Consider the following 24,553-nt stretch of genomic DNA (forward strand, 5'->3'; position numbering starts at 1 on the left):
GCTCTCTTTTCTCTGGCTGCTGTGCCCGGGCCCACTACTGAGGAATGGATGTGCACAACATGCTCATGATAGGACCAACACAACATCCAGGTGCTTGCTTTATACATGCAATAACCTACTGCACAAAAAAACCCACTATTTTATGGGACAGCAATACATTACACGATGAACAAACACAATCACGACAACTAGAGTCTAACCTTGTGCGTCCATTTATACAAAATTTCAGGATAGAGACTCGCGATGCTGCTGGCTGCAAGCCTCGGAATTCTGCATTAAAGCAGGAGGGGCAGAATTATATAGTTCTATTGGCTGGCTTGTGGAGTAGGATAAATACCACTGGTCGGAGGCGCTCAGAATTATCATTGGCCAGCTCTGTCAGTTCTCGATTCACCGATTCGCTTCTTTCACCGGCGGAGTGATGTCGGCAGAAATGGGGAGGGAGGTGGTACTTGTGGCCACAAGTATCAGAGAGCAAAGGGAGGAAGCGGTTCCCCGCGTGATGCTCCGCTTGAGACTGCAGAATTTCATTTGAAAGACGTCCCACAAGGGGAAACTGCAGCCTAACCTCGCCGAAGGTTTGAGAGACAGTTTATTTAAACCAAAGACAATTCTTCTGTCAGACTTAGGCTATAGATAACTTGTCTGACGTCGTTTACCTGTGTTTTTTTCCACTATGCAACACAAAACAACTGAGCATATCTTCTTTTGCTTTTCAAGGCAAGGCATTTTGATATAGTTCAACGTGAGGGGCTGACACCTCTCAAGCCGTGCATCACCTGAGAGGAAAAGAGTGACTGCGTCAACATGGGGGTAAGAACCGGCGATTCCAACTTTTTTACTGCGTTGTAGCCCACCTGAAGTGGCCTGAAAAGTGAGAGGTAGCCTAAAGCCTAAAGAAAAGCTGTCAAACTGAGGCGTGATGTCATTTTTGTTCTTAATGGAAATCCCGTTTGTCTGAGTGACATTGACTCTAATGCGGAACTGTGTTTTACGCCGGTCTAGACTGCGACAAATTGATGTAGCCACGAGCTCTTATCTAGTGCAGTAGTGGAAACGAGCTTCTTTTGGACTGTTCACTTTCATTCGACTTGGATCAGTTATTATTTCTGGCTCGTGTGGGCTAATTTGTACTGGGATTCTCATTAATTGCTGCCCCCGTGATGAAATGTTTAGAAACGAATGCCAAAGTCTTATATCTAAGTACTGTAGGTCTGTGATGTTTCCAGCTTGTCGGTGTGTCAGATGTGTAGGCTCTTTTAAGTCGTATAGGCCTTACTTTGACCATAACCTTGCCAGCCATGATAGGCCTAATCGGTTTATTCTTCCTGTATGCTCCTGTGTGTTAGAGGAGGAGCACGTGTTAAGGTTATTCCCCTCCCCATCATTAAGCTGCAGTTTAAAAATAATACTGAGTTTTGCCACATTTTCGGCAGACTTGCATGCACTTTCTTTATGATTAAAGACCGCAGTGCATTATGACCTCCTTCATGCCCTCGCTGCCCACCCCCACCCACCTCCACCTTCCTCCTGCCCTCTGCTGCGTTAAACCCCGCTGGCATCCCCCCCTTCTGCGGTCATCTGTTTGCGCGCAAGCGAAGCAACTGTCCGGTGAGGATGATGAGCACGCCGCGTACTTACACTGGACGCTATCAGCTGAGGAGTCCATCCTCGGTACCCTCGCTGACCCGTGCGTCATAATGCGGTTACCACGAATAAGCGCTTCACCAGCTTAGGCTATTTCCCCTTTAATTTGTGACATAACAGGGACTCGATAATCGCCAGCAGTGACTACATTTACACACATCACAGATTAAAGAAACGACGACTCCAGCCGGCTACACGAGGAGAATGACAATAATGACAATAAGGTTCGTCAGTGTGACTTTAGAGGGCTCTCTTCTACTGCGCGCATCCATTAAGCTATTAAACGCATTTGAGCTGTTTCCGGGTATATGGATAAACTTATCACTCGTGTAAATTGACCAGTATGGAGTCTGGTGGAAAAATACAAGGTAAAGTCAAGATGCGGCTGGTGGTGTGAGTTATTGCGCAATTCGGCTCCATCGCCTCGCCATGAAAGAGTAGTAATATTTAACCCCTGTGCACCGACTGAGCGATGCGGTGGCATGACGCTGCAGTAGGAAGACCATGCGGAGCTGAGACATTTCCAGCTCTGCGGAGGCAGTGCAAGCCGGTTTCATTACAGTGAGACCAGCTAATGTTGCCCTGCAAAGCCTGACATTTCTGCGCCAACAGAGAGGTTCAGTGTGTTGGATTCCGGGGAGGTAGAAGAGAGCCTCCGGTCCATGTCAGTGTCTTCTTATAGATGTGGAAGCTATAGTGGGCACTGCGTCAAAAGGGATGGGAGTGCAAAAAAAAAAAAGTGCTTACGCATGTGCTGCTGATGCTGCTGCTGCTGCTGCTGTGTGGAAGTTCACTGAAGCAGTGAGAGAGGGACGTTGAGTGGAAATGGACTGTCATTTCAGAGGATGTCCTGTCTCCTCGGAGACTGCTGTTATAGAACAGATCAATAAGGAATATGAGCTTCCCTTCTGATGTCTTAAATCATAAAGAAAGTATATGCAAGCCTGCCGAATGTGTTTGCGCTTAAGGCGCTGAGGTTACCCTAAATGGAAAAGATGGATGGATAATGGAATAGAGCTGTGTATGGAAAAGTGTCATCACTTGTGCTGATGTACAGCACTGACTTGTCCCTCTTTCCGTCTGAGGATTTCGCACTAGCGCACTGTCCTATAGCATTGCCAGCTGTCCTTTCCCAAGGCCGCAGGGGGCACCGCTTGCGACGTTCCTTCTGCTTCAAACCGGGGGCGGGGCCTCTGGTGTGGAAATTCCCTGTAAAAGGCTGTGATAGGCTGGCACGAGCAGCCACGCAGAAAGGACCCGGTTAACAAGAGAGAATAGAGCAACCAACCGGCACGTTTTGTCAGACACAGAGATATACGTTCTAAATTTGGAGGACAATCTCTAAGGAAAGAGCATGATGTAACGCACACATAGGTCACCTTCTCATCTTTCTCACTGTCCTTTCTGCATTGATGCAGTTACTGAGGATGAGTCCATGGGAGGAATGTAAAGTGAGATGTCGAGGAAGGGTTGCACACATGCAACATCTGCAGCTGTTTATCTTCAAACTCATGACACAAAGGAAGGGAATGTGCCACTGCTGAGAGAACAACGGGTACAGAGAGAAAGGAAAGACAGATTAGTGGTGGTTGGTTTGCAGGAGTAGTGAGAGAAAGAGAGAGGGATTTAGAACGAAGGAGGTGGCATATGTTGAGGGGAGGGGTGGTTGGATGTATATCCTGTTACAGGATAATCACCTGAGGCTCACAATACCGCAGCTCATGTTTCCTCTTTCTGTGCCTGGTCATATTGGTTAACCGGGAGAGCAGAGAGAAATGGGATGAGGAGAGGAAGGATGTACTTGGGTCGAAGCATAATAGGTCTTAATAATTTTTGTTTTCATGATTGAACAGTTAGTGTTGAGGTGAAGAGGTAGGGATGTAGGGATTGTCTTTAAACCCCAGTAAGGAAAAAAGAAATTAAGGTGATTTAGCAGCAGAAAGGATTTTTAAGAAAGGCCATAATGGCTGATGGTGATGGGTGTGTCTGTGCTGCTGTTAGTGCAGTGTGGCTGAGGAGAAGCTCCTGATAAAGATAAGTCCCCTCAAAGACTGGATTCATTCATTACCTTATGATATAAAGGCTTTCAAACTGGTACCAGAGAAGTGTGCGCTGCTATAGAAAAGAAGTTGGAAGGTGTAACAGAAAGTAATTCAGGAGTCGGATATGTGTGTCCGCTGCAGAAGCCCAGCCCTCAGTTTGGTGCAGAGTGCTGCACATCCCTCCCCATTGCACCTGCTGCCTGATGCAGATAGGCTGCACTGAACCACAGCTGATGTGTCCTGCACGTTGCAAGAGCCAATAAAAAAGCATAAAAGATCTAATGAAACACAAGTTTATCATAGACCTGTGGCCCAGAGGTCAGTTAAGGTCAGTATGGTGATTCTTTGAAATGGACCTCCACTGCTCGCGTCAAGCCACTTGGATCAATAGACGTCCTTTGTAATCAAAGCAATTTTTTTAGTGAGAGTGCTGCTTGAGGATAGATTTCTGTAGTGCCTCAGCAACACCCCTAGAGTTAGCCTCCCTGCTAGCTTAAAACTAATAAGACTAGACTTGAGCTGCGAGCTCGTGTAATTCTAATAAAATGTAAAGGTCAGTGCTGTCTCCTTTCTACATTACTTGTAGAACAAAATTACAGTAGACGGACAGAGTGATTGATGTGGCCAACAGTTCTGCAACATTAACGTGCTGATGGTCTCCCATAAAGAGACCGAGTCAGGAGGGTTAGGTTGCCTGACTACGGCAACATGACTAATTCAGGGTGTTGTCGTGGAGATGTGTGTGTCCCTTTGTGAATACACTAAAGGAGAACATGTAACACTGGGCAGCCACAGTGGACAAAGGCTTATCACAGACCCAAAAGAGGTCATTAGCTCTCTGTTTGTTACGATTTAAGCTGCAGCACTCTGCAAGGAAATTAATTTTTTTCTTTTCTGTAAATTTATCTTGACTGTTAAATTGTGCATTTTCCATTCGTTCCTGCATCTGATAGACTTTACATGAGGGACCCTGCATGTTTTAATGGGATATGTTAATAGGTATTTGGTAGTTTTGCAGTCAGCAGCTGGTGCGTGTAGATGTGAGATCATTAACATCTGCATATCTCAGTGTGACCTCTTGCCTGATAGTTGAGGTGCCCTCTCTCACACTGTGGCACGATGCCATGTTTTCTACCAGCGCCAAGAAATTAAGATTTACAATACTAGTGTCATGTAATTAATGTATTCTTAGTGCTTATTTTCTGATTATATTGTTTGATGTACTTTAGTAATGAAGGTGCTCAGCTAAGTGCTCAGCCAGACTGAAAAACAGGAAGTTAGTGTAGAGCTATACAAGCATATTAATAAATACAGGAAGCCAGAAAGGAGGAACTTGTAACATATAAGGAGTTGTTGAAACTATGTGTGACGTGTAAAGTACCAAAATAACACCTATATGTGAGACATTCTTATGTCATTCTAATGTTAGAGATCCTGCAACTGGCATTGGGCTGTGCAGGGCTCTCTCTCTCTTCCGGAAGATGATTGAATAAAGAATTAAATATAAAATGTTTTGACCGCTCTGAGTCGGGTGTTCTCTGTTCTGTTATGGGGATCAAAGAATCTGGTTTTAATACTAGTCTAAATCAGGCAACATTCACTCTCAGACCAAGACACACAGACAGTAGTATTAAAGTCCTTAACAGTGCCCAGCATTATGCAGTCCATCGTACAGAACTATAGTTACACAGTTACACACAAACGGTCTCTATGGGTTGAACGGATGCAGATAATGAGGGACAGGCAGATGGACACAAGGCAGCAGAGTGGAGGGGAGGGGGGGGGGGGGTTATAACGCTGAGATAAAGCTGAGATTGTCAGTTCGACTTATCAGTGATTATGTTTCTTGCTTTTGTTTATTTTTAGTTTTCGGAGCCACCCCAAAGTGGATGATTTAAGAGCTGTACAGAGTTAATCTCTCTTTGTGTGTTTGTGTTTCCTGAGATTAAGATTTTGTTTCAGTACTCAGCCACAGTCTTTTTATTATTATTATTATTATTATTATTATTATTATTATTATTATTATTATTATTATTATCATACATACATTTCATTTCCTCCAGTATTAAAGGAATGTCAGTAGGGACCGGTCCGCCTCTGTCTGTTTCCTTCAGAAGGGTTTTCCCTTTCTTCTTTTTCAAGTCTGGTATCTGCAGTCTCTCCCTATTGATGTCTCTTCACTTTGTTAAACAGAAAGACAAGAAAACTCCATATCACTCTCAGGGCTGATACAGAGAGGCAAGAGCTCTTTGGTGGTCTCCTTTTCAAATACTAATCGTCAGTTAACAGTGACAATTTAATTATTTCCTTACCCAGTGCTGTTATAAAGACGTTCACCAAACGATTGCTACAGCGATACAATGACAAAAATTCATTTATGCCCGAGAATGGTGTAGAAAGGAGAGTGAGAGAGACAAAGAGAAGGAGAAACACGGTGGGTTAATCCAGTGTAGTAATCAGACTAAATAATCCCAACAGCCATGGGTCGCTACCCTGAGCCCCCTACTGTGGGCCCGAGCCCTTCCATCCTACTGCAAGAAACAGCAGATGGCCCAATGACCTTGCAAGGTGTCACACACGAGCACACACGTATGCATTCAGTACCATAGGGTGTATACACGAGTCACAGGGACACACACACACACACTTACTGAAACAGTGTTAAGATTTTATGTGGTGAACACTTTTATTAGTTTTTACATTTTATCTAGTAAAATTCAATGTTTTTAACTTTAAAATGCTTTCATTGGATCATTTTAGGTTAGAAGAGCAGCTTATGGACATTCACAGTAAATACATGCTTTAAAAATGTAAGCATGACAAATTTTAAGCTCTCACAACTTTTAATTCTACTCGTTGGTCTATGTGTGTGAAACAGTCGGCTGAGAGGCTTTGCTGACTCCACTCAATGCAACCTTTAAACAAAACGTATGCATCCAGTCATACACGAGTGACTTTACTTTAAACTTTTCTTCTGTTTACCACTCAGTAGTCATGTTAGAAGCACTCAGTAACACCATCATGTGGTGCAGAGGACATGACGTTATCACTGAATGAGTCAGGTCTGCGGAAAAAGAAGAAGGCTAGCCTCATATGACATGTATGACAGATTTTGTGGTCATTGGAAAAAAAGAAAACTTTAAGAAGAAAATGTTGGGCGTAGATGTATTTCTTCCATCTACAAACCACTTCCTCATGTGAAAAGAAACAACACTCTTGTGTTTGTGCATTCATAAGCACCGGTTTCTGTTCTGCCTTATGGCAGGGAAAGAGGAAGGAAAATTACTTCCCAGCTCCAGTGAAACCCGCTATCAGTTCTCATGCCTCAACTTGTCGTGCTAAACAGACTTTGCATAATAATAAATCGTCTCTCAGGTGCCACTCCTAAACACAACATGACACTTCCTGCATTTCTGTCATTCGAGGTAGAAAGTGTGCCGTTATCTGACACAACACTCTCTTTCATTCTCAGGCCTCGCTGACTTTTAGTTTCTTATCTTTTGTGTATTATCACATTACCGTACAGTGACTGGGTCTCTCTTTTATTCACTCTACATCTCCCTCACTCTCTCTGCCGCAATGCGTGTAGATGCTGCACATACGGAGTGTAGCCAATACAATGACTCACCTCTGCTCACACAGACACAGACACATACTTATTCCTTAAATCGATCGCCTGTGAGCGTTATACAGCAGTGACTACAGTGTCCAGTTACAGGTGCATCAATTATTGCTCATCCTGGATTACATCGGGGGATCCGAGGAGTACCAGGCCACCGCTGAGATTCACCATGTCAATGGCCATGCCGGTCTCCATGGTTACTTGCCCTCCAAACACGCTTGCTCATCAGTGTTGTCCACATGAGGGCAAATCGTGTAGTTTGGTCAGCCGGTGCAAGACTCAAACGCGCATGCAGATGCAGGGGGAAAAGATAGTTACTGATATTTGAAACACACTTTGATCAATCAGGATATCACCAGATCTGAGTGATTGCATTCCGTTATCCACAGAGGAGAATGGAATTTCTCCATTTCCTGATGATGCCAAAGATATGTCTGTCCATCACTCTGTTTGCTTGTGATATTGTGAAAGAGCGAGTGTCTGTAATTCCAGCCACGGGTCTCCGTTTCCTTCCTCAGGACAGTGGAGGCTCATTGAATTACCCAGAGCTGTGCGATACAGCTGGACAGAAAAACACAGGCAGCACGTGTTCTTCCTGCATGGCATATTTTCTTCTTCTTCGAGCACCTGATTTAACAGCTAATGTCAAGAGAGATATAAAGATCTAAAAATATATATCAGCTGACAGTGATGTCCCTTTTAAATCAATTTTTGTTTTGTTTTTGCAAAATAACTCAAGAAGAACTATTGCAAATCAGGTGCAGTGAAGCCATCTTGCAACGTGTTTAAAGGCTGAACCCTTTGTCATAATTGAGTGCCAAGCGCACACAAAGCTAAAACACTTAACATTCTGTAAATAAGGCGAAACAAAGGATAAGCTTCCAAGATATCACTTCCTATGTGACTCATGCTGCTAACAACTCATTCATATCCTGCAAATGAACGTTCACATAAGGGCACACTCAGACACCCAAAGTGAGAATATAATCTATTAGCATTTGAGGACACATTCAAAAAGATACGCATAGCATAAGTGCAGTTGCGCAATCTATTAGAGTGGGGTCACTGAGGGTCAAACACTGATATGGAGCCAGCAGACAGACTGCTGGTCAATATCTAATTAGAAGCATGAGAGAAGGGTGACAGCAGCTCCTCTCGTGCTTTCACTCACTCGCTGATCCTTTCTCCACCTCGCTGTATCACCTCCCACTGCTGTCTCCTTTTCCGTGTGCCCAATCCTGTCTGTCATCCATGTCTCTGTCTTTACTTTTCACCACATTTCTCTCTTTGTTTGAGGCTCGTCTCTCCCTCCCCTGCCAGCCACTGTTATTGTCTGTCTGCTGTGTGTGCGACATAAAGAGAAAGAACTTTGTCTCCATATTTATATCATCAGTTTAATCATGCAAATTCACAGGGGAGCAGGTGCACTGCTGAGCTAACAATGCTCCCTAAATGTGTATTTGCTGTGTTCAGTCACTCTCTGTGGAAAAAATTATCTACAACAGCAATAAAAAGTCTGACAGATGATTCACAAGCACCCATCAGTCTGTTGTCTTTGGAACAATGGTGCTAAATTACACTTGAATAGAAGGCAAATCTGTAACTTTCCATGTTATTCAACACCTCTGATCTCTGATCAGAGATATTTAACTGTTATTCAGTCTGAACAGGCACGTTCACATGTGTGTGTACACATGTATGAGCAAGCACTTCCTCTTTGTCATTTTCAGAGACGTGACACACGAGCACACACATGCCCAGGGTCTGTCTCAGAGGGGATGAGCAGCAGTACTTTTCCACTGCATCAGTCTCTGCTCCCTTACCCTCTGTCTCACCAGGCCTGCCCAGTCTTGCTGCAACAAGAGATTTGCTCACCTGTTCTTTTGTTGCAGAAGTGTGTGTGTGTGTGTGTGTGTGTGTGTGTGTGTGTGTGTGTGTGTGTGTGTGTGTGTGTGTGTGTGTGTGTGTGTGTGTGTGTGCTTGTAGTCCAGTCAAACAGCTACCTCGCTCTGACAGCCTACTCTCTGCTTGACATGCTTGAACGAGTGGTTTTATTGTTTGCTTTGAATTCAGCAGTGGTCGTTGAGAGCAGCACTCCCTCAATTGGTCGGCAATTTTCCCAAGATGTCTTGCATGTGTTGCTTCATGAATACTTTTTTTTTCAGTTATGAGCACAACCAGAAAGGCAGGTCTTAAGTAACAATTGCATACAGACTAAATACGCAGAGACATGATTTCACAAGACTTTTGCACAAGAGCAGTACAATTACAGCTCAAGTGGAAAATTCACTGGCAGGCTGATCTTTATTACGCACACTGGTGTAACTGCAGGGGTGTATGTTTTGGTGCGGTCTGGGTGTGGGAGTTTCCATGTCAACATGTGCGGAGGACTCGGGATCTCGTTTCATACCCCCTCCCAGGTGCTTTTGTAAATGTGTCCGTTTGATTTGGATAAAGGGCCAACTTGTTTTAGACTAATTATGTTCGAGGTCAGATAAGCAGTTCATATCTAATTTACAATATCAGATTTAAATAAAGTGACCAAGCAGGAGTGATCAACCCGGCTATACCACTAGAGGGTGTATTTTTCCCTGTGAACAACAGCACACATTCAGCACTTCATCATATTTAAGTTACAGGTTAACCTTTAACCTCGTTTTTTTTTTATCGTTTGACACAAAATGACTGCTGTTATTGATTTATTAGTCGATAGGTATTGACTTTTCTGTTTGACTTGTGGGGATTTAATTTTGCAATCCCCTGTGTGGAATCAATACTGTATATTTCACTAAAATGATGTTTCACCAAGCTCAACTCCCCCGATGACCAGGTTGGATCAGTGAGCGAACCCACTTGCATCTCCTGGGAGGAGTTCTTGTCACTCCATGTCACCTCTGACCTTTGATGAAGCAGATTTGTATGGATGAGGCTCATCAAAGGTCAGACTACTCTCCTTCCAGACAACAGGCTAGAATTACAGCTATAGACTAAGGATCAGAAAATGCAATGATGGAGGAAATGAGGTTATAAATAGCTCACTTATGTGTAGTTAAACAAAGTGAGCCATCTTCTAAGGGGAGATTTACAGTAACTGGAATAATAGATTTGATGTAAAGCAGGCAGAGGAGAGTAAAGACAGCTGATGTGTCTGTGTCTGCATGTTTGCGTATACACGCAGTTTAATTTTTCTTGACATCAAAGTGGCTCTGATGGTTTTGTATTGTAGTGCATGCAAGAGTCTGGTAAGAAACGCTTTGATGAGTCTGCAAACTCAATTTTCCTGTTCGCTGTCTCTTTCTTATGTCGTTAATGCTCACTGCTGGAGAAGTAAATGAAAAGGAGCAAAAGTGATTTGTTAAGACCTCAAGGTTAAACCATTTGCACTAGATTACGTTTTGATGTGTCCATCAGGATCTTGTGGTCATTGAAGGGAGCATTATTTGATCAATGGAGATCAAATGGGTAGATCGGGCTGCAGGCACTTGCTTTGATGTGTTGATAATTCACTCCTAACCCAGTTTTATATTTGGTTGAGCAAAACCGAGCCACCCGGGTAATATGTTTTCAATTCTTTAACAATGCTTATAATAATAGGTTTTTATAGTCATGGGTAGGGCTGGGCCATATTATACCGTTCACGGTAATACCGGTATAATGTTAGGCAACGATAGGAAAATGAAATATCGCGATAGAATGGGAGTAAAACGCGCATGCGCAGTGCCTTTGTTTTCATACGCACATGGCCGATTGTTGAGTGAAACAGATGAACCAGAATTGGTTTGTAAAAATGGTGCAACTTCAGTGATGTGGAACTGGTTTGGTGTTTGTCCGTCAGATACACAACAAAGCACATTTTTTGCAGAACATGCAAGCGGCCGTTGTTATTGTCGTATTTGTCGGACTAAGATGCTCTTAAATCTGGGAGTAATCTGGGTCCTAAACTCCGTATGCTTCAGGTCAAACAACACTGCAGCATCACTTAGAGTTAAAAACTGTCTAAATTCTTTCATCTTTAATAAAACGATCAGCATTGCTGCTTTACCAGGTGTAACTATAAAGTTTAACTTCCAGGCATCCATGAAAACAAAAGTTATTACATTTAACGGAGTTAGAAGTTAGCAGGAAGCTAGCGGAAGTTAGCTCGCTAGTTTCGCTAGTTACCTAAGCATGATATAGCATGTTCTGACTGAGAGATTTCTGAAAAAAATCAAACGTACAGCTCTGCTATCACTTCCAACATAAATGAAGACAGGAAACTAAACAGCAGTGACGTTTGTAGGGTTACTGAAGTTGGGCTAGCTGGTATATAATGATGTGCTACGTGATCGCTAGCGACACAGCTATGTTAGCATAACATAAACAGTGAAGCTGGAGGACGAACACTAACACTTTTCCACTTATAAAAGTTAACGTGAAGGTTCTTCATGGTTAGAGACAAATGCAATCGCATGGCAGGATGCTGTAAACGGACCAAACTTCAGTCAGGAGAACAACTGAGATAATCCATCCACAATACGAGGTTAGTCATTAATATACTGCAACAACATGGGAATAGAGCAGCTGCCAGAGAATTCAACATTAATGAAACAATGGTACAGAAGTGGAGGAAGCAAGAAGAATGAGTTTAATAAAGTTTGATTTATCTGACTGCTTTGTTTCGCTTAATGTGCCTTATAATCCTGTGCACCTTATGGTCCGAAAAATACGTACTGCACACTGCAGTTTAATGTTGCAAAGCACCTCTTTTTAACTTCAGTGGATATTATATATGGTTATGCTCAGGATATGTCAGCCCATTTCTACTGGAAATGCCTTTTGGTTAAACTTTCAGCAAGGAATTTGCATTTGCACTGTTACATTTTTATAAAGCTTTAATGTACATAAAAACCAGCTTCTTAAGTGAAAATAAATGGAAGGTTGTCTTTTTGCGCTAGTAATGTTGTGGAGTTGTATTTTGTCTCGCATCAATTATATCGTCGGTTATATCGTTATTGCAAATTTTCAAATATATATCGTGATAAATATTTTTGGCCATATCGCCCTGCTCTAGTCATGGTTTTTTTTTAGCTAACATCATCCTCAGAAACTAAAAATACATTCCATTATTATACTACTACTACCTCTCAAGGCCACTTCACAAGGATACAACGTTATTAGCTGTGTAATGAAACAAATCTCATCAAGGCCAGTTCAGCAGTGCCCACTGCCTTTAATTCAGCTGCAGTCAGTGGCTGATTAATACTCTTAAGAAGGCTGCTCTCGCATCAGTTTACAAATGTTTTAATATTTTACAGAGCAGTGTAGTTTTTAATGGCTGCAATGAACATAACAAACCAAGAGGACAAGGGCTGCTCTCTCCATTATGTAGTCCACAGGCATGTATAAAACATGTGTGTATGTCTGTAGTATGGGAAGTCAGACAGTTACCGCGTTGCCACCACACAGGACAAAGATGACCGATCCCCCAAGAAGAAGAAGGGGGCAACCAAGGACATGGATGACCTGAAGAAGGAAGTACCCATTGTAAGTAAACGCTTCCTTTTTTTTCTAAGAATAGTTGTGTAGTAGTAACTGAGTTTTGCTATGATGTGTGTTAGAGGTTACAAAGTTTTACTGCACTCTGTTTCCATCTTGCTGGATTTAATTGTCACTGTTGAGTGGATCCATACAAAGGTCTGGTCATGGGCAAAGTTTTGGGTCAGTTCATTTTTGTTCCTGTCAGTCAAAGGATGATTGATCGCTCGTGTGCAGTTTTCTTAGTATTTCAATATTTTTTTTAAATGATATTGTGAAAAAATTTTTTTAACATCCTTGAAATGATGCAAGGATGTATTTTTGAAGAAAATCTTCTTTCAGAATGGAATTAATGGAAGGAAACTGGCAGCATTTTTTCGGACAGAGAAGAAATTATTTTCCCATACACGCAAACGTTTTTGTATTTTTTGCTGGTAAGATGGGGGGACTTATTATGAGGAAGTCGGCATTTTCGTCCCACTTTTCAGCCCAAGAAACAGACACCATGGTCGCCATACCTGGCTGCCGTTACCACATACTCTTACCCCTCAGGTGAACTGCATGCATGGCGTTGATTTCTGAATTTCCTTCTGTAAAATAAAACGATAGATTTTTTTTTTTAATCAAAATTTCCTCCATGAATAAATTTAAGCTGGAGAGTTTTCCCCACAAAATATCTCTGCATGCAACTAAAAATACAAATAAAATTGTGAACTACAAGAAATTCTAATCTACATTGTTTTTATTTTTCTGTTTGTTGGGGGTGGGGGGGGGGGTTTAATAACAGACGGAACACAAAATGTCTGTAGAGGAAGTATGCAGGAAATTCCAGACTGACGTTGTCCAGGTAAGCTGACAACGCATTTTCCCAGTTTGCCACCAGGTGGCAGTGATGTACTTTTCATGGTTAGAGTTTGTGACAAAGAAATGCTTTTGAACTTCACATTCCGCTTCCTCTCGGTTCACTGCAGGGACTGACCAATGCCAAGGCCGCAGAGTTTCTGCTCAGGGATGGTCCCAATGCTCTCACCCCTCCTCCCACCACCCCAGAATGGGTCAAGTTCTGTCGCCAGCTGTTCGGTGGATTCTCCATCCTGCTGTGGACCGGCGCCATCCTCTGCTTTCTGGCCTACGCTATCCAGGCAGCTACCGAGGACGAGCCTGCAGGGGACAACGTGAGCAACCCACACACACATTCACAATTAGTCACACAGGTTTAGCCCAAACATATTCATCTGTGGCCTATTTGCACCTCATTAACATACCCGTCACACCTAAGACTCTTGGGTATTAACATAAATAACACCTCAGTAAATATTTTACACATACTGCACTCGGTGGCTTCAAACCACCCCCACTAACATATTTCTAATTTTCTCTCCTTTCAGTTGTACCTTGGTATTGTGCTCACAGCTGTCGTAGTCATCACCGGTTGCTTCTCATACTTTCAAGAGGCTAAGAGCTCTAAAATCATGGAGTCTTTCAAAAACATGGTACCTCAGGTAAATAGGTGCTTGATCCCGTACACACAGTATGAAGTAATCTATGCTGTAAGGACAGCAGAAGGCGTACAAGACATCCTTGTCGCCACTACTCATATAGCTTTTACTTGAAGAAACCTCCTGCCTCCATTCTACAGTAACATTTAACATGTCAGTCAAGGCCTGTGTGAAATTATCCCCCCACTGCTTCTCCCGTACCTCTCTACTTGCCACTCTGATTTAGAATAAAAGCTGTATACACAAAAAGAAGTTTCACAGCTGGTGCTTGCCAGTGTTTTGATTATAAATTAGTTACTTACAGTATGTAAGTCAAACATATCTACATGGAGCTCTCTAAATGTAATTCTGGCATCATGAATGACATTATTTCCTCTCCTGCAGCAAGCACTGGTGATCCGTGAGGGTGAGAAGGTGCAGATCAATGCTGAGGAAGTGGTGGCCGGAGATCTGATTGAAGTGAAGGGTGGAGACAGGATCCCTGCTGACATCAGGGTGACTTCAGCTCACGGCTGCAAGGTAAAGACACACACACACACACACACACACACAGTCACATGCATAGATTTATATTTTTGTTTCTTTTTATATGTAATAAAAAAAAAAACTTTAACATTTTCTTTTGCCCAACAGGTAGATAACTCTTCCCTTACAGGAGAATCAGAGCCTCAGAGCAGGTCACCTGACTGTACCCATGACAACCCCCTGGAGACCCGAAACGTTGCTTTCTTCTCCACAAACTGTGTTGAAGGTATTGTCACCATGGCAATAACACTGCATGCTATTGTTACCTTGCAGGACTGTGGTTGAATTTAAAGCCCTCAGTTTGAACAAAGCGATAAAGTTCACAGTTAAAGGGACAGTTCACCCCAGAAACTTTATGGGCTTTGAGGCCGTTTGGCAAGTTGATCAACTTTGGAGACTAAGTCTGTATAAACTAGAACATACTAATGTACTAGAACTAGATGAAGCAACAAACAAATAGAACACAGCCATAGTGATTTTTTTCTAGAAATCATGACACACTAACTAAAAAAAACCTCTCCAGAAACCCATAAACATTGTGAACAATTTTCTTCTGCTTGAAATATCCGACATGCAGCAAAGGGCCACGGGTCTGACTCCAACCCAGCGCTCTGTCCATGTGGCATGCCTGTATGGTTGCCTGCTTAACTACTGAGCTAAACTGGCGCCCCCTTACACACAATATTGTCACTGCGCTCTTTTTGTTGTTTTTTTTATCTCTAAACCCAGTTGTCAGGTCGTGATTTTAGAAATGTGTTTTTAAATAAAATTTAAAAAAATCACCTTCTAATGCAACAAAGTTGTTGCACCTGTAAGATTGTATTTCTGATTTTGTTTTTTGATCCACACCAGGCACAGCGCGTGGCATTGTTATTTGCACTGGAGACCGCACAGTCATGGGCCGCATTGCTACTCTGACGTCCGGCCTGGAAACCGGCAAAACACCCATTGCCCGCGAGATCGAGCACTTTATCCACATTATCACAGGAGTGGCTGTCTTCTTGGGCGTCACCTTTTTCATCTTGGCCATCATTTTGGGTTACACCTGGCTGGAGGCCGTCATCTTCCTCATTGGCATCATTGTGGCTAACGTGCCTGAAGGGCTGCTGGCTACTGTAACTGTAAGCAGGCAAACATTTGCTTTATTTTTGTATTTTTTTTGGTTACATATTTCAGTGCTTTCCTTTGCCTGATTCTTTTTCATGCCTTTTCACTGGTCTTTTTGGAGATTCTATAGAAATAAACACAAACCTTCTCATTTAGTGTGTTTAATATTGTGCTAGTGTATAATTAGATTACTTCTTTTAGAATCGAGGAAACGGATCAGTTGACAATTTGAACTCTGTGCAGGTATGTCTGACTCTGACTGCCAAGCGTATGGCTAAGAAGAACTGCCTGGTGAAAAACTTGGAAGCTGTTGAAACTCTGGGCTCCACCTCCACCATCTGCTCTGACAAGACCGGCACCCTGACCCAGAACAGGATGACTGTGGCCCACATGTGGTTTGACAACCAGATCCATGAGGCTGACACCACAGAGGACCAGTCGGGTAAGTGAAGGGATGGCATACGGGCAACACTGATGGCTCAAATATTTTTATAGTGTAAAAGAATTAAAAATGATTACTAAAAAAGTACAACATTTATTAATTCTCACTCTTACATTCCTTCTGCAGGTGCTGCATTTGACAAGAGCTCTGTGACATGGCTGTCTCTTTCTCGTGTTGCTGCTCTGTGTAACCGCGCACAGTTCAAAGCTGGACAAGACTCAGTGTCCATCCTGAAGCGTGACGTGGCTGGTGATGCCTCAGAGTCAGCTCTGCTGAAGTGTATCGAGCTGTCATGCGGCTCAGTCAGGATGATGAGGGATAAGAACAAGAAGGTGGCTGAGATTCCCTTTAACTCCACCAACAAATACCAAGTGAGTAAAGGGTCAATATGGGTGAACACATATGTTATACACTGAGTAATGCATCAGATGGTCTCATTTTAATGCTTATCTCTGTTCTCCTCCCCTAGCTTTCTGTTCATGAAACAGAAGATCCAAATGACAACCGCTACTTGCTGGTGATGAAGGGAGCCCCTGAGAGGATCCTGGATCGTTGTTCCACCATCATGCTGCAGGGCAAGGAGCAGCCTATGGATGAGGAGATGAAGGAAGCTTTCCAGAATGCTTACATGGAGCTGGGAGGACTGGGAGAGAGAGTACTGGGTAAGGTCGAAAGAGGTGAAGGTGGATACTGAGGGAAAGATTTGACAGTGTGGCCATCAGGTTCAAAATCCCAAAATACACATTTTATTTAATAACAATTTATTTGAAAATGTAGCTCAGCTAAAAGTATTATTTTAGTCATCGCTTAATAGCCTATCGGATGCAGTGTATGTTCTTCTGGGCAAAGGATTGAGTGTTTACTTTATTATAAATGTGGTTTCCATTCATGATCATAGATAAAACGATAAGTCCGAACTTTCTTCATGCCAGGCTGCAGATGTTCCATCCATCCACTGTTATTCATTTATTTTTTACATCCATTTAACTGGTTTCAAAGAAGAAAATGTTAATGTTAGTACTCAGCTTAATTGTGATTATGGTTTTCACTATAATCGAGCAAGTCCTGTATCTGTGGACGCATCCATCCTGTGCTGTCTTCTGAAGGTCATGTTAACGTCCACTTTCCAGGTTTTGAATTCATTGTCAAACTGGTTTTTAAAAGACTGATCAAATCCAAATTGGACATTAATATATTTTTACTACACATCTGTACTGTGTTTATTTGTTTAATCAGCATCAGCCGCAGAGAGTTTCTTCCTGAGGGTCCTTAACACACTCAATCCAACACGTAAACACAAAACAAGGCTCTCCTCTTGCAGACAGCATTGAGTTTCATGTAGACACTTCCTTACAAGATACTTTTACTTTAGTTCCAAGAATAGGGTTATAAGAAACGACACTTTAGAACTAAACAGCACACATCCGCTGTATTCATTATCCAAACTATTTTAATTACAATTCTTACTAATTTTGATACACACCGTTTTATATTTGACTCGTTCTTTAGGAGCTTAATTTAACATAAACTGGTAGGAACTTCCACCCAATCTTTGCCTGTGAATTACTGTTTTCTGTATATTACTTGTTTTAGCTTTTGGCATTGTAAAGTTATTTTCTGTTGCAAATCATTTTTCACAAGTATGTTCATTAAATGTGAAAACAGTCTTCAATATAATTAGCAATTACCCATCCTAGATTACTATTCATATCACTGACATGATTTCTGTAAGAGCATTATGATGCACGTCGTGAAGATTTATTTTTGATTTGTTGAAATGTTTTTTTTATTTCTTTTACAATAATTGCAATAATCCAGCTGTGATAGAACCACTGCATTTAGAACCTCTGGTTTTATTCATTTTAAACCTCTTCTAACCACCCCCACCCATTCTACTTACAATGTTATTAATGTTGTAAGTTAATTTCTAACATACTGTTAAACCTAATAGTTTTGTCTCTTACACATTTTCAATAGGAAAATGTAAATCACGCGTGATGTAATGAAGGTTTTATACTTTTAGAAGCTCAAAAAGCCCTATTTGAAATAAGGAAATTAACTGTGACAAACCTTGAAATAGCTAATTCAGCATCGCATACAAGAATTGTTTTTTAGAATTATAATACCGCTCTCTTGGTTTTCACTAATTTATAAGACTTTAACATAATTTTTTTAAATTATGATCTGTTGAATTGTTGAAACAAAACACTTTAAGGTTATAACTGTAGGAAGGAGTGTAGTGGAATTTATTTAAAAAGTAGAGAAAGCCACAAAAAATATGCTTAAATAAACAGCATTAAATCACACATTTCCCCTCGCTCCAGGTTTCTGCCACGTGCTGCTGCCAGAGGATCAGTATCCCAAGGGCTTTGCCTTTGACACAGATGATGTTAACTTCCAGACAGATAATCTCTGCTTCGTCGGCCTCATATCCATGATCGACCCTCCCCGTGCCGCCGTGCCTGATGCTGTTGGCAAATGTCGATCCGCTGGTATCAAGGTAAGCTGTTTAGATTCGACACAAACTTCTTTGATCTTTAAGTTTAGTCTATTGTTGCCAATAAGAAGTCATTTTTGTTGTTCTTGTAGGTCATTATGGTTACTGGTGATCACCCGATCACAGCCAAGGCCATTGCCAAGGGAGTGGGCATCATCTCAGAGGGCAACGAGACAGTGGAGGACATCGCAGCTCGTCTCAACATACCTGTCAGCCAGGTCAATCCCAGGTAAGGAACGTTTACAGAAAAACACACACCAAACAAGCAGCAAGTCTCACAAAGTGAAAGCAAATTTGTTCTAACATTTTAATGTCTGTGTTTAGAGACGCCAAGGCCTGTGTGATTCATGGCTCAGACCTCAAGGATCTGTCTCAGGATCAAATGGATGACATCCTGAGGAATCACACGGAGATTGTGTTTGCCAGGACCTCACCACAGCAGAAGCTGATCATTGTAGAAGGATGCCAGCGACTGGTTGGAACATTTTTAATATACTAGCTTGAAAAGAAGCTACAGGTTTTCTTTTTGGAAATGTACTGGCTTAATTCCAGGGACTGCACTTTGAGGTGTCAATATACTTTTGGAACAGCAGATGGCACTATTTGACCACTGGATGAAGAGCTTGCTTTTACACAGGGAGATAGATTGTATTAAAAATGGCCATGTTTTTTCATTTTTAATGCAAAAAATGCACCAGCCTGTTAATTGTTTTTTTTACAGTTCCCAAACTTAACATTTTTCTGTACAAAAGCTAGAAAAATAATGTTAAAAAGAAGCTTTAAAATGAAATGTAAAATAAAGTGGTAACAATCGAAATATAAGCACATACAATATTATATTTTTATGTATTAATGTATATTTAATTTATTACATTTATTTAATAATCTTGGAAATTAATATGTTTCAATAAACTATCTTAAATTCAATAAAACCTTGCTAAATAATAATGAAAACATGTAACAAAAACAGCTTTTTTATTCGCTTTAATTAATGTCGTTCTCTTTCATTTGTCCTAGGGTGCTATTGTAGCTGTGACAGGTGATGGTGTGAATGACTCACCTGCACTGAAAAAGGCTGACATTGGTGTTGCCATGGGAATCTCAGGCTCCGATGTGTCCAAGCAGGCTGCAGACATGATCTTGTTGGATGACAACTTTGCTTCTATTGTCACTGGAGTGGAAGAAGGTGAGACGACCCAAAGGAGAGCACTGAAAGACTAAGAACGCTTAAATCAATAAAAAGTTTTGTAATGAGAATCTGAGAAAGGACGTAGGAGGAAGATAGAAATGACGCTTTAGAAAGAAAAGAGATGCTAATGGTTGTTGTTTTTTTCCAATAAAAAATGTCTTGCATGAAAGCAGAGTTCCCGATCATCCACTTGCATTTGAGATGTCAGAGTTGGACAGAATGTGACGTGAACTGTCTACTGTTTCTTTTTTTTTCTTTTCTTTACCCTCTAGGTCGTTTGATCTTTGATAATCTTAAGAAGTCCATTGCCTACACCTTGACCAGCAACATCCCAGAGATCACCCCCTTCCTATTTTTTATCATAGTCAACATCCCATTGCCACTGGGAACCATCACAATCCTGTGTATTGACCTGGGAACTGACATGGTAAAGAGCTTAAAAAGACTCTTTGTTTAGTATGATGAATGCAGCATTATGCTCACATACAGCTCATACTGTCTTCTTCTTCTACTCTCAGGTTCCAGCCATCTCTCTGGCTTATGAAGCAGCTGAGAGCGACATCATGAAGCGCCAGCCTAGGAACCCAGCCAGGGACAAGCTGGTGAATGAGAGGCTTATCAGCATTGCCTATGGACAAATTGGTGGGTGAACTGAAGATTGTGACTGTTGATCCAGGCTGTGAATTGTCTTTGATGTGGATTGAAGTTAGATCTGAGTTGCCTAGAAGTCATTTTGTTGTAAAAATCACTTTATCCCCCTCTTTTTTTTTTTTTTTTTTTTTGTTCACAAAAAACAATAGTTGGATTATCTTTGGAGCTGTCCTCGGTGTTTAGGGGGGAAACTCGATTTTGGAAATCAGAAAACTTAAAAATTGGTAACTCAATCTCGATGTGTGTACATGTTTCTTAAGGTATGATCCAGGCTCTGGGAGGATTCTTCGCCTACTTTGTCATCTTGGCTGAAAATGGTTTCCTGCCCTCTCAGCTAGTAGGCATCCGACTCAACTGGGACGACCGCAGTTTAAATGACCTGGAAGACAGCTATGGCCAGCAATGGGTAAGTGTGTAGTAGGTGCAAATTTTGTGTTTTCACATTTTGCTACTACATCTTACTATTATGGTTCTTTCCTGCCTTCACAGACATATGAACAGAGGAAGATCGTGGAGTTTACATGTCACACAGCCTTCTTTGTCAGTATTGTGGTAGTGCAGTGGGCTGATCTCATCATCTGCAAGACCAGGCGCAACTCTGTCTTCCAGCAAGGCATGAAGTAAGTCAAAGAGCTATTCACTGCATTATAGTTGTCTTTTCTGCCAATCTTATCAGCATAGAAAAAAAATCTAGATTATACTAATCGAGATGTATGTATGTATCTATGTAGATATGTTTTTGGCTTTAATATGTGGCTTTTCTAAACGCAGGAACAAGATCTTGATCTTTGGCCTGTTTGAAGAAACAGCCCTGGCTGCCTTCCTGTCCTACTGCCCAGGCATGGATGTGGCACTCAGGATGTATCCTCTAAAGTGAGTTTCAGCAACACACAGATAAATACATTGAAAGATCAAGTTGTCTGGTTACTTGATTGCAGTTCTCTCGTTCTCTCCACAGGCCTACCTGGTGGTTTTGTGCATTTCCTTATAGTTTTCTCATCTTTGTTTACGATGAAGCTCGAAAACTCATCCTTCGCCGGAACCCTGGAGGTGAGCGAAGTTTTTGTTTTTTTTTTCATTTAAGTGGGCGTTTCTTTAAAGGTCTTTGGTTCATCAGGCCTAAGATGAGAGTAGTTTAACTTTTTCTGTAGATTATAAACAAAAACAGAAATTTATTAATTATTGAGCAGCAGTTAAGTAACGCTAAGCTAACTGGCGACAGTAGGGTCTAAATATCAAAATAATTTCCCAAGTTACTAAAAGCACTGTTTATTTACTGTGTTTTTTCTCTACTATTTGTGCTTCAGGTTGGGTGGAAAAGGAGACGTACTATTGATCGTTGGAGCACTTTCGCTCAAGCCCCTCACATCTTCCACTTGTTTCTTCCCCCGGTCATTCCATCCTCGGCAAAACACATCTCCAGATGTCCCGCCCCCTTAAAGACAAAAAGCGCTTTGAAGCAATTTTCATCACAACTGCCCCAAAGATTAAAAACAGCAAAAGCACCTTTACAACTTTCTACATCGACCTGCCCTCTTTCTCCCCACCTCCTATGATACTCTTTGCATGTGTTCTCTCACAGCTGTGTACATAAACCAATATATCTACCAAACGGCAGCTGCATATTGTGTATGTAGATCTGAATGAGCTAATGATACAAAGGGAGTGTCTATGCTCTGCAAAAAAAAGGGCCATCCAGCTCCTTCTCCTCCCTGTTCTTCTCCTCTTCACCAACATCGTCTTTCTGTACACCTTTGTCCCCTCTTTCACCTCCTCGCCAACCCTTTGCTTGTCCTCCAATCACACACAGATATACACGTCACACAGTGAGATCCCATCACCGGCACTACTTCGACTGCCACCTTTCGCCTCCTGTCTGTGGAGGACCATTGGAGTGGTCATTTTCCTGGCATTCTCACCGCGTCCATTTTCCTCCTCTTCTGTTCCTTAATGTCCAATGTTGTTTGTTTGTTTTTTAATATGTGGGGTAGGGGGGCAATTTTGATGATTTTAGTTGTTTTGTTTTTTTTATTTCAAAGTTGGGAGGGGAGGTGTGTGAAAACAACTTATCCTCATTTAGGCGCACTGAAGCACACCGCACGGCGTCCCGTCCACCGCCCCTCCCTCTCTGTATCTCACACCCCTCCCCTCCCTTCCCTCCTGCCCCGTTTGTCTCCGTTCGTGTGCACTGTGTGAACCATTGTCCTCGTTAATAGCTATTACAGTACACCTCCCTCCCCCCCAAGTTGGTAAATACAACTCAATCTTTCTGTGTGTTCTAGGAAATCTATATAATTCTATACTGAATTTAAATGAAACAATAAAGGAAAAAAAATGTTGAACATCAGCTCCAGAAAGACATTCATGAGGACGATCAACAAAATTGGTGAGGTAGGGAAAAAAAAGTGAGAGACACTGTATCTGTCTCTCTTTTTGTATTTGATTTGGTTTCAGTTACTTTTGCTGGTTTCTCAGGAGGCTATTCGAACATGTAACAGCAAAGCAGGGCTTTATGGTAATTAAGTTGTGTTTTTACCAAAAGATAGAAGTCGCCAACCAAGACTTTGTGGTTCCTGTCACTGCAGGCGTGCCGGTATGATGTGGTGAAGTGTGCTGTGGAGTGGTGAGTGGAGATGATAAGCCCATGTGCCCGGGTCTGTGTGCATGTATGTGTTAGAGACCAGTGAAGGGCCAGCGGCCTCGGGCTGGGTCCGTCTTAGGTGGCTGAATGGGTTGAAAGTTGGGAATTAAAAAAAAAAAAATACACAACTAGTAGAACATGTGTGTCAAATAAATGAAACCAACACCAATAAAACATCTAGACATTTAATACAACCTAGATCTGTCTGCGTGTCTTTGTCTGATTTACTTTTTGTACCACAGAAAACTTTACTTTTGTTTAGTTGCTCATATTTTCTCTTATTTTATATTTTTGGCTCAAATGAGTGCTGCTCATCAGCGTTGGGTGCACACACAATAACAAATCCTGCAAGAAAAATTACTTTGTGTTCAATAGATTCCACCGGAAGCACCGAACTGCATCTTTGAACTGGCAGTTTGTCGCCTGCATTCATGAATACTGACCAGTTGACATCATATTACTTCTACCTCCTGTCTATATTTGGCATTCACTAACAATTTTAGTAGACTACAACCCCTGAATATTGCACCTATATTTGATTTCAGCAAATATATATTCAAATTTGTAATAAAGCAATTTCCTCATGATGAAATATATGCAAAACACCATAACCCTTGCCCATGCAGTACAGCTTTATGCATATGAGAGTATAGCTCAGCAGAATATGACAGAATAAGAATTTTAGGATGAGATGCCATCTAGTGTTGCAAATATATGCACTTCAACCTACAAGACTGCATAATGTTCAAGTGCCATAGGGGGACGAGTTGGCGGCAGCCCAAGGTAATGCACCAAAACCACTCTATACGTGTCAGCATTGTCTGACTCCAACATAAATGAGTTCAGAGATGAGGCTCGCTCCCAGCAGGACCAACATACAAAAGGATTATTGCTCCATTTCCCAAAAGCCATCTCTTTTAAGTTGATAGAAAAATAATAGTGCAGGCAGTGTGTTTATATGAAGGAACAGCTACTTTTTTGATTAATATGCTACATTTCTGCAAATAAAGCAGGTCACCTTCAGGGAATGGGCTGCAAATGTGCTGCCTCGCTGAGCCACAGGGGTCATATATTTTAAATGAACTGCTTATTGCCTACCAAGTACACAAATCAAATAAATTATACATAATGTAATGCTCTATAATGTGAGAATTAGGTTTTGTGTGAGGTCACTTTG

General features: G+C 41.7%; 1 protein-coding gene across 2 annotated transcripts; it reads left to right on the plus strand.

The window, feature by feature from the left end:
* The first annotated feature begins 440 nt into the window (after positions 1–440).
* On the plus strand, positions 441–23,566 carry atp1a3b (ATPase Na+/K+ transporting subunit alpha 3b). 2 transcript variants are annotated; one of them, XM_085423332.1, is made up of 23 exons: positions 441–578; positions 721–813; positions 12,718–12,834; positions 13,613–13,672; positions 13,797–14,000; positions 14,214–14,327; positions 14,709–14,843; positions 14,958–15,075; positions 15,702–15,970; positions 16,200–16,398; positions 16,525–16,769; positions 16,868–17,060; positions 18,723–18,898; positions 18,988–19,124; positions 19,220–19,370; positions 19,913–20,081; positions 20,357–20,511; positions 20,603–20,726; positions 20,996–21,141; positions 21,225–21,355; positions 21,507–21,608; positions 21,694–21,785; positions 22,043–23,566. In XM_085423332.1, exons 2-23 carry the CDS (start codon positions 808–810, stop codon positions 22,069–22,071), a joined length of 3,072 nt encoding a protein of 1,023 aa, XP_085279458.1. In that variant the 5' UTR covers positions 441–578; positions 721–807; the 3' UTR covers positions 22,072–23,566. The 2 variants fall into 2 exon arrangements, with proteins under 2 accessions (XP_085279458.1, XP_085279460.1); XM_085423334.1 differs by having other exon boundaries at positions 12,757–12,834.
* The last annotated feature ends 987 nt before the right edge of the window (positions 23,567–24,553 follow it).

This window comes from Rhamphochromis longiceps, linkage group LG11, assembly GCF_057381845.1.
Source record: "Rhamphochromis longiceps isolate RC_006_pf linkage group LG11, R_longiceps_female_GT1.1, whole genome shotgun sequence".
Taxonomy (NCBI): domain Eukaryota; kingdom Metazoa; phylum Chordata; class Actinopteri; order Cichliformes; family Cichlidae; genus Rhamphochromis; species Rhamphochromis longiceps.

Bases quoted from the DNA above. Each gene is read 5' to 3' on its own strand.
- atp1a3b (XM_085423332.1), top strand. The intron at 12,835-13,612 runs GTAAGTAAACGC...GTTTAATAACAG, and splicing joins TGAAGAAGGAAGTACCCATT to ACGGAACACAAAATGTCTGT. The intron at 14,844-14,957 runs GTAAAGACACAC...TTTGCCCAACAG, and splicing joins CTTCAGCTCACGGCTGCAAG to GTAGATAACTCTTCCCTTAC.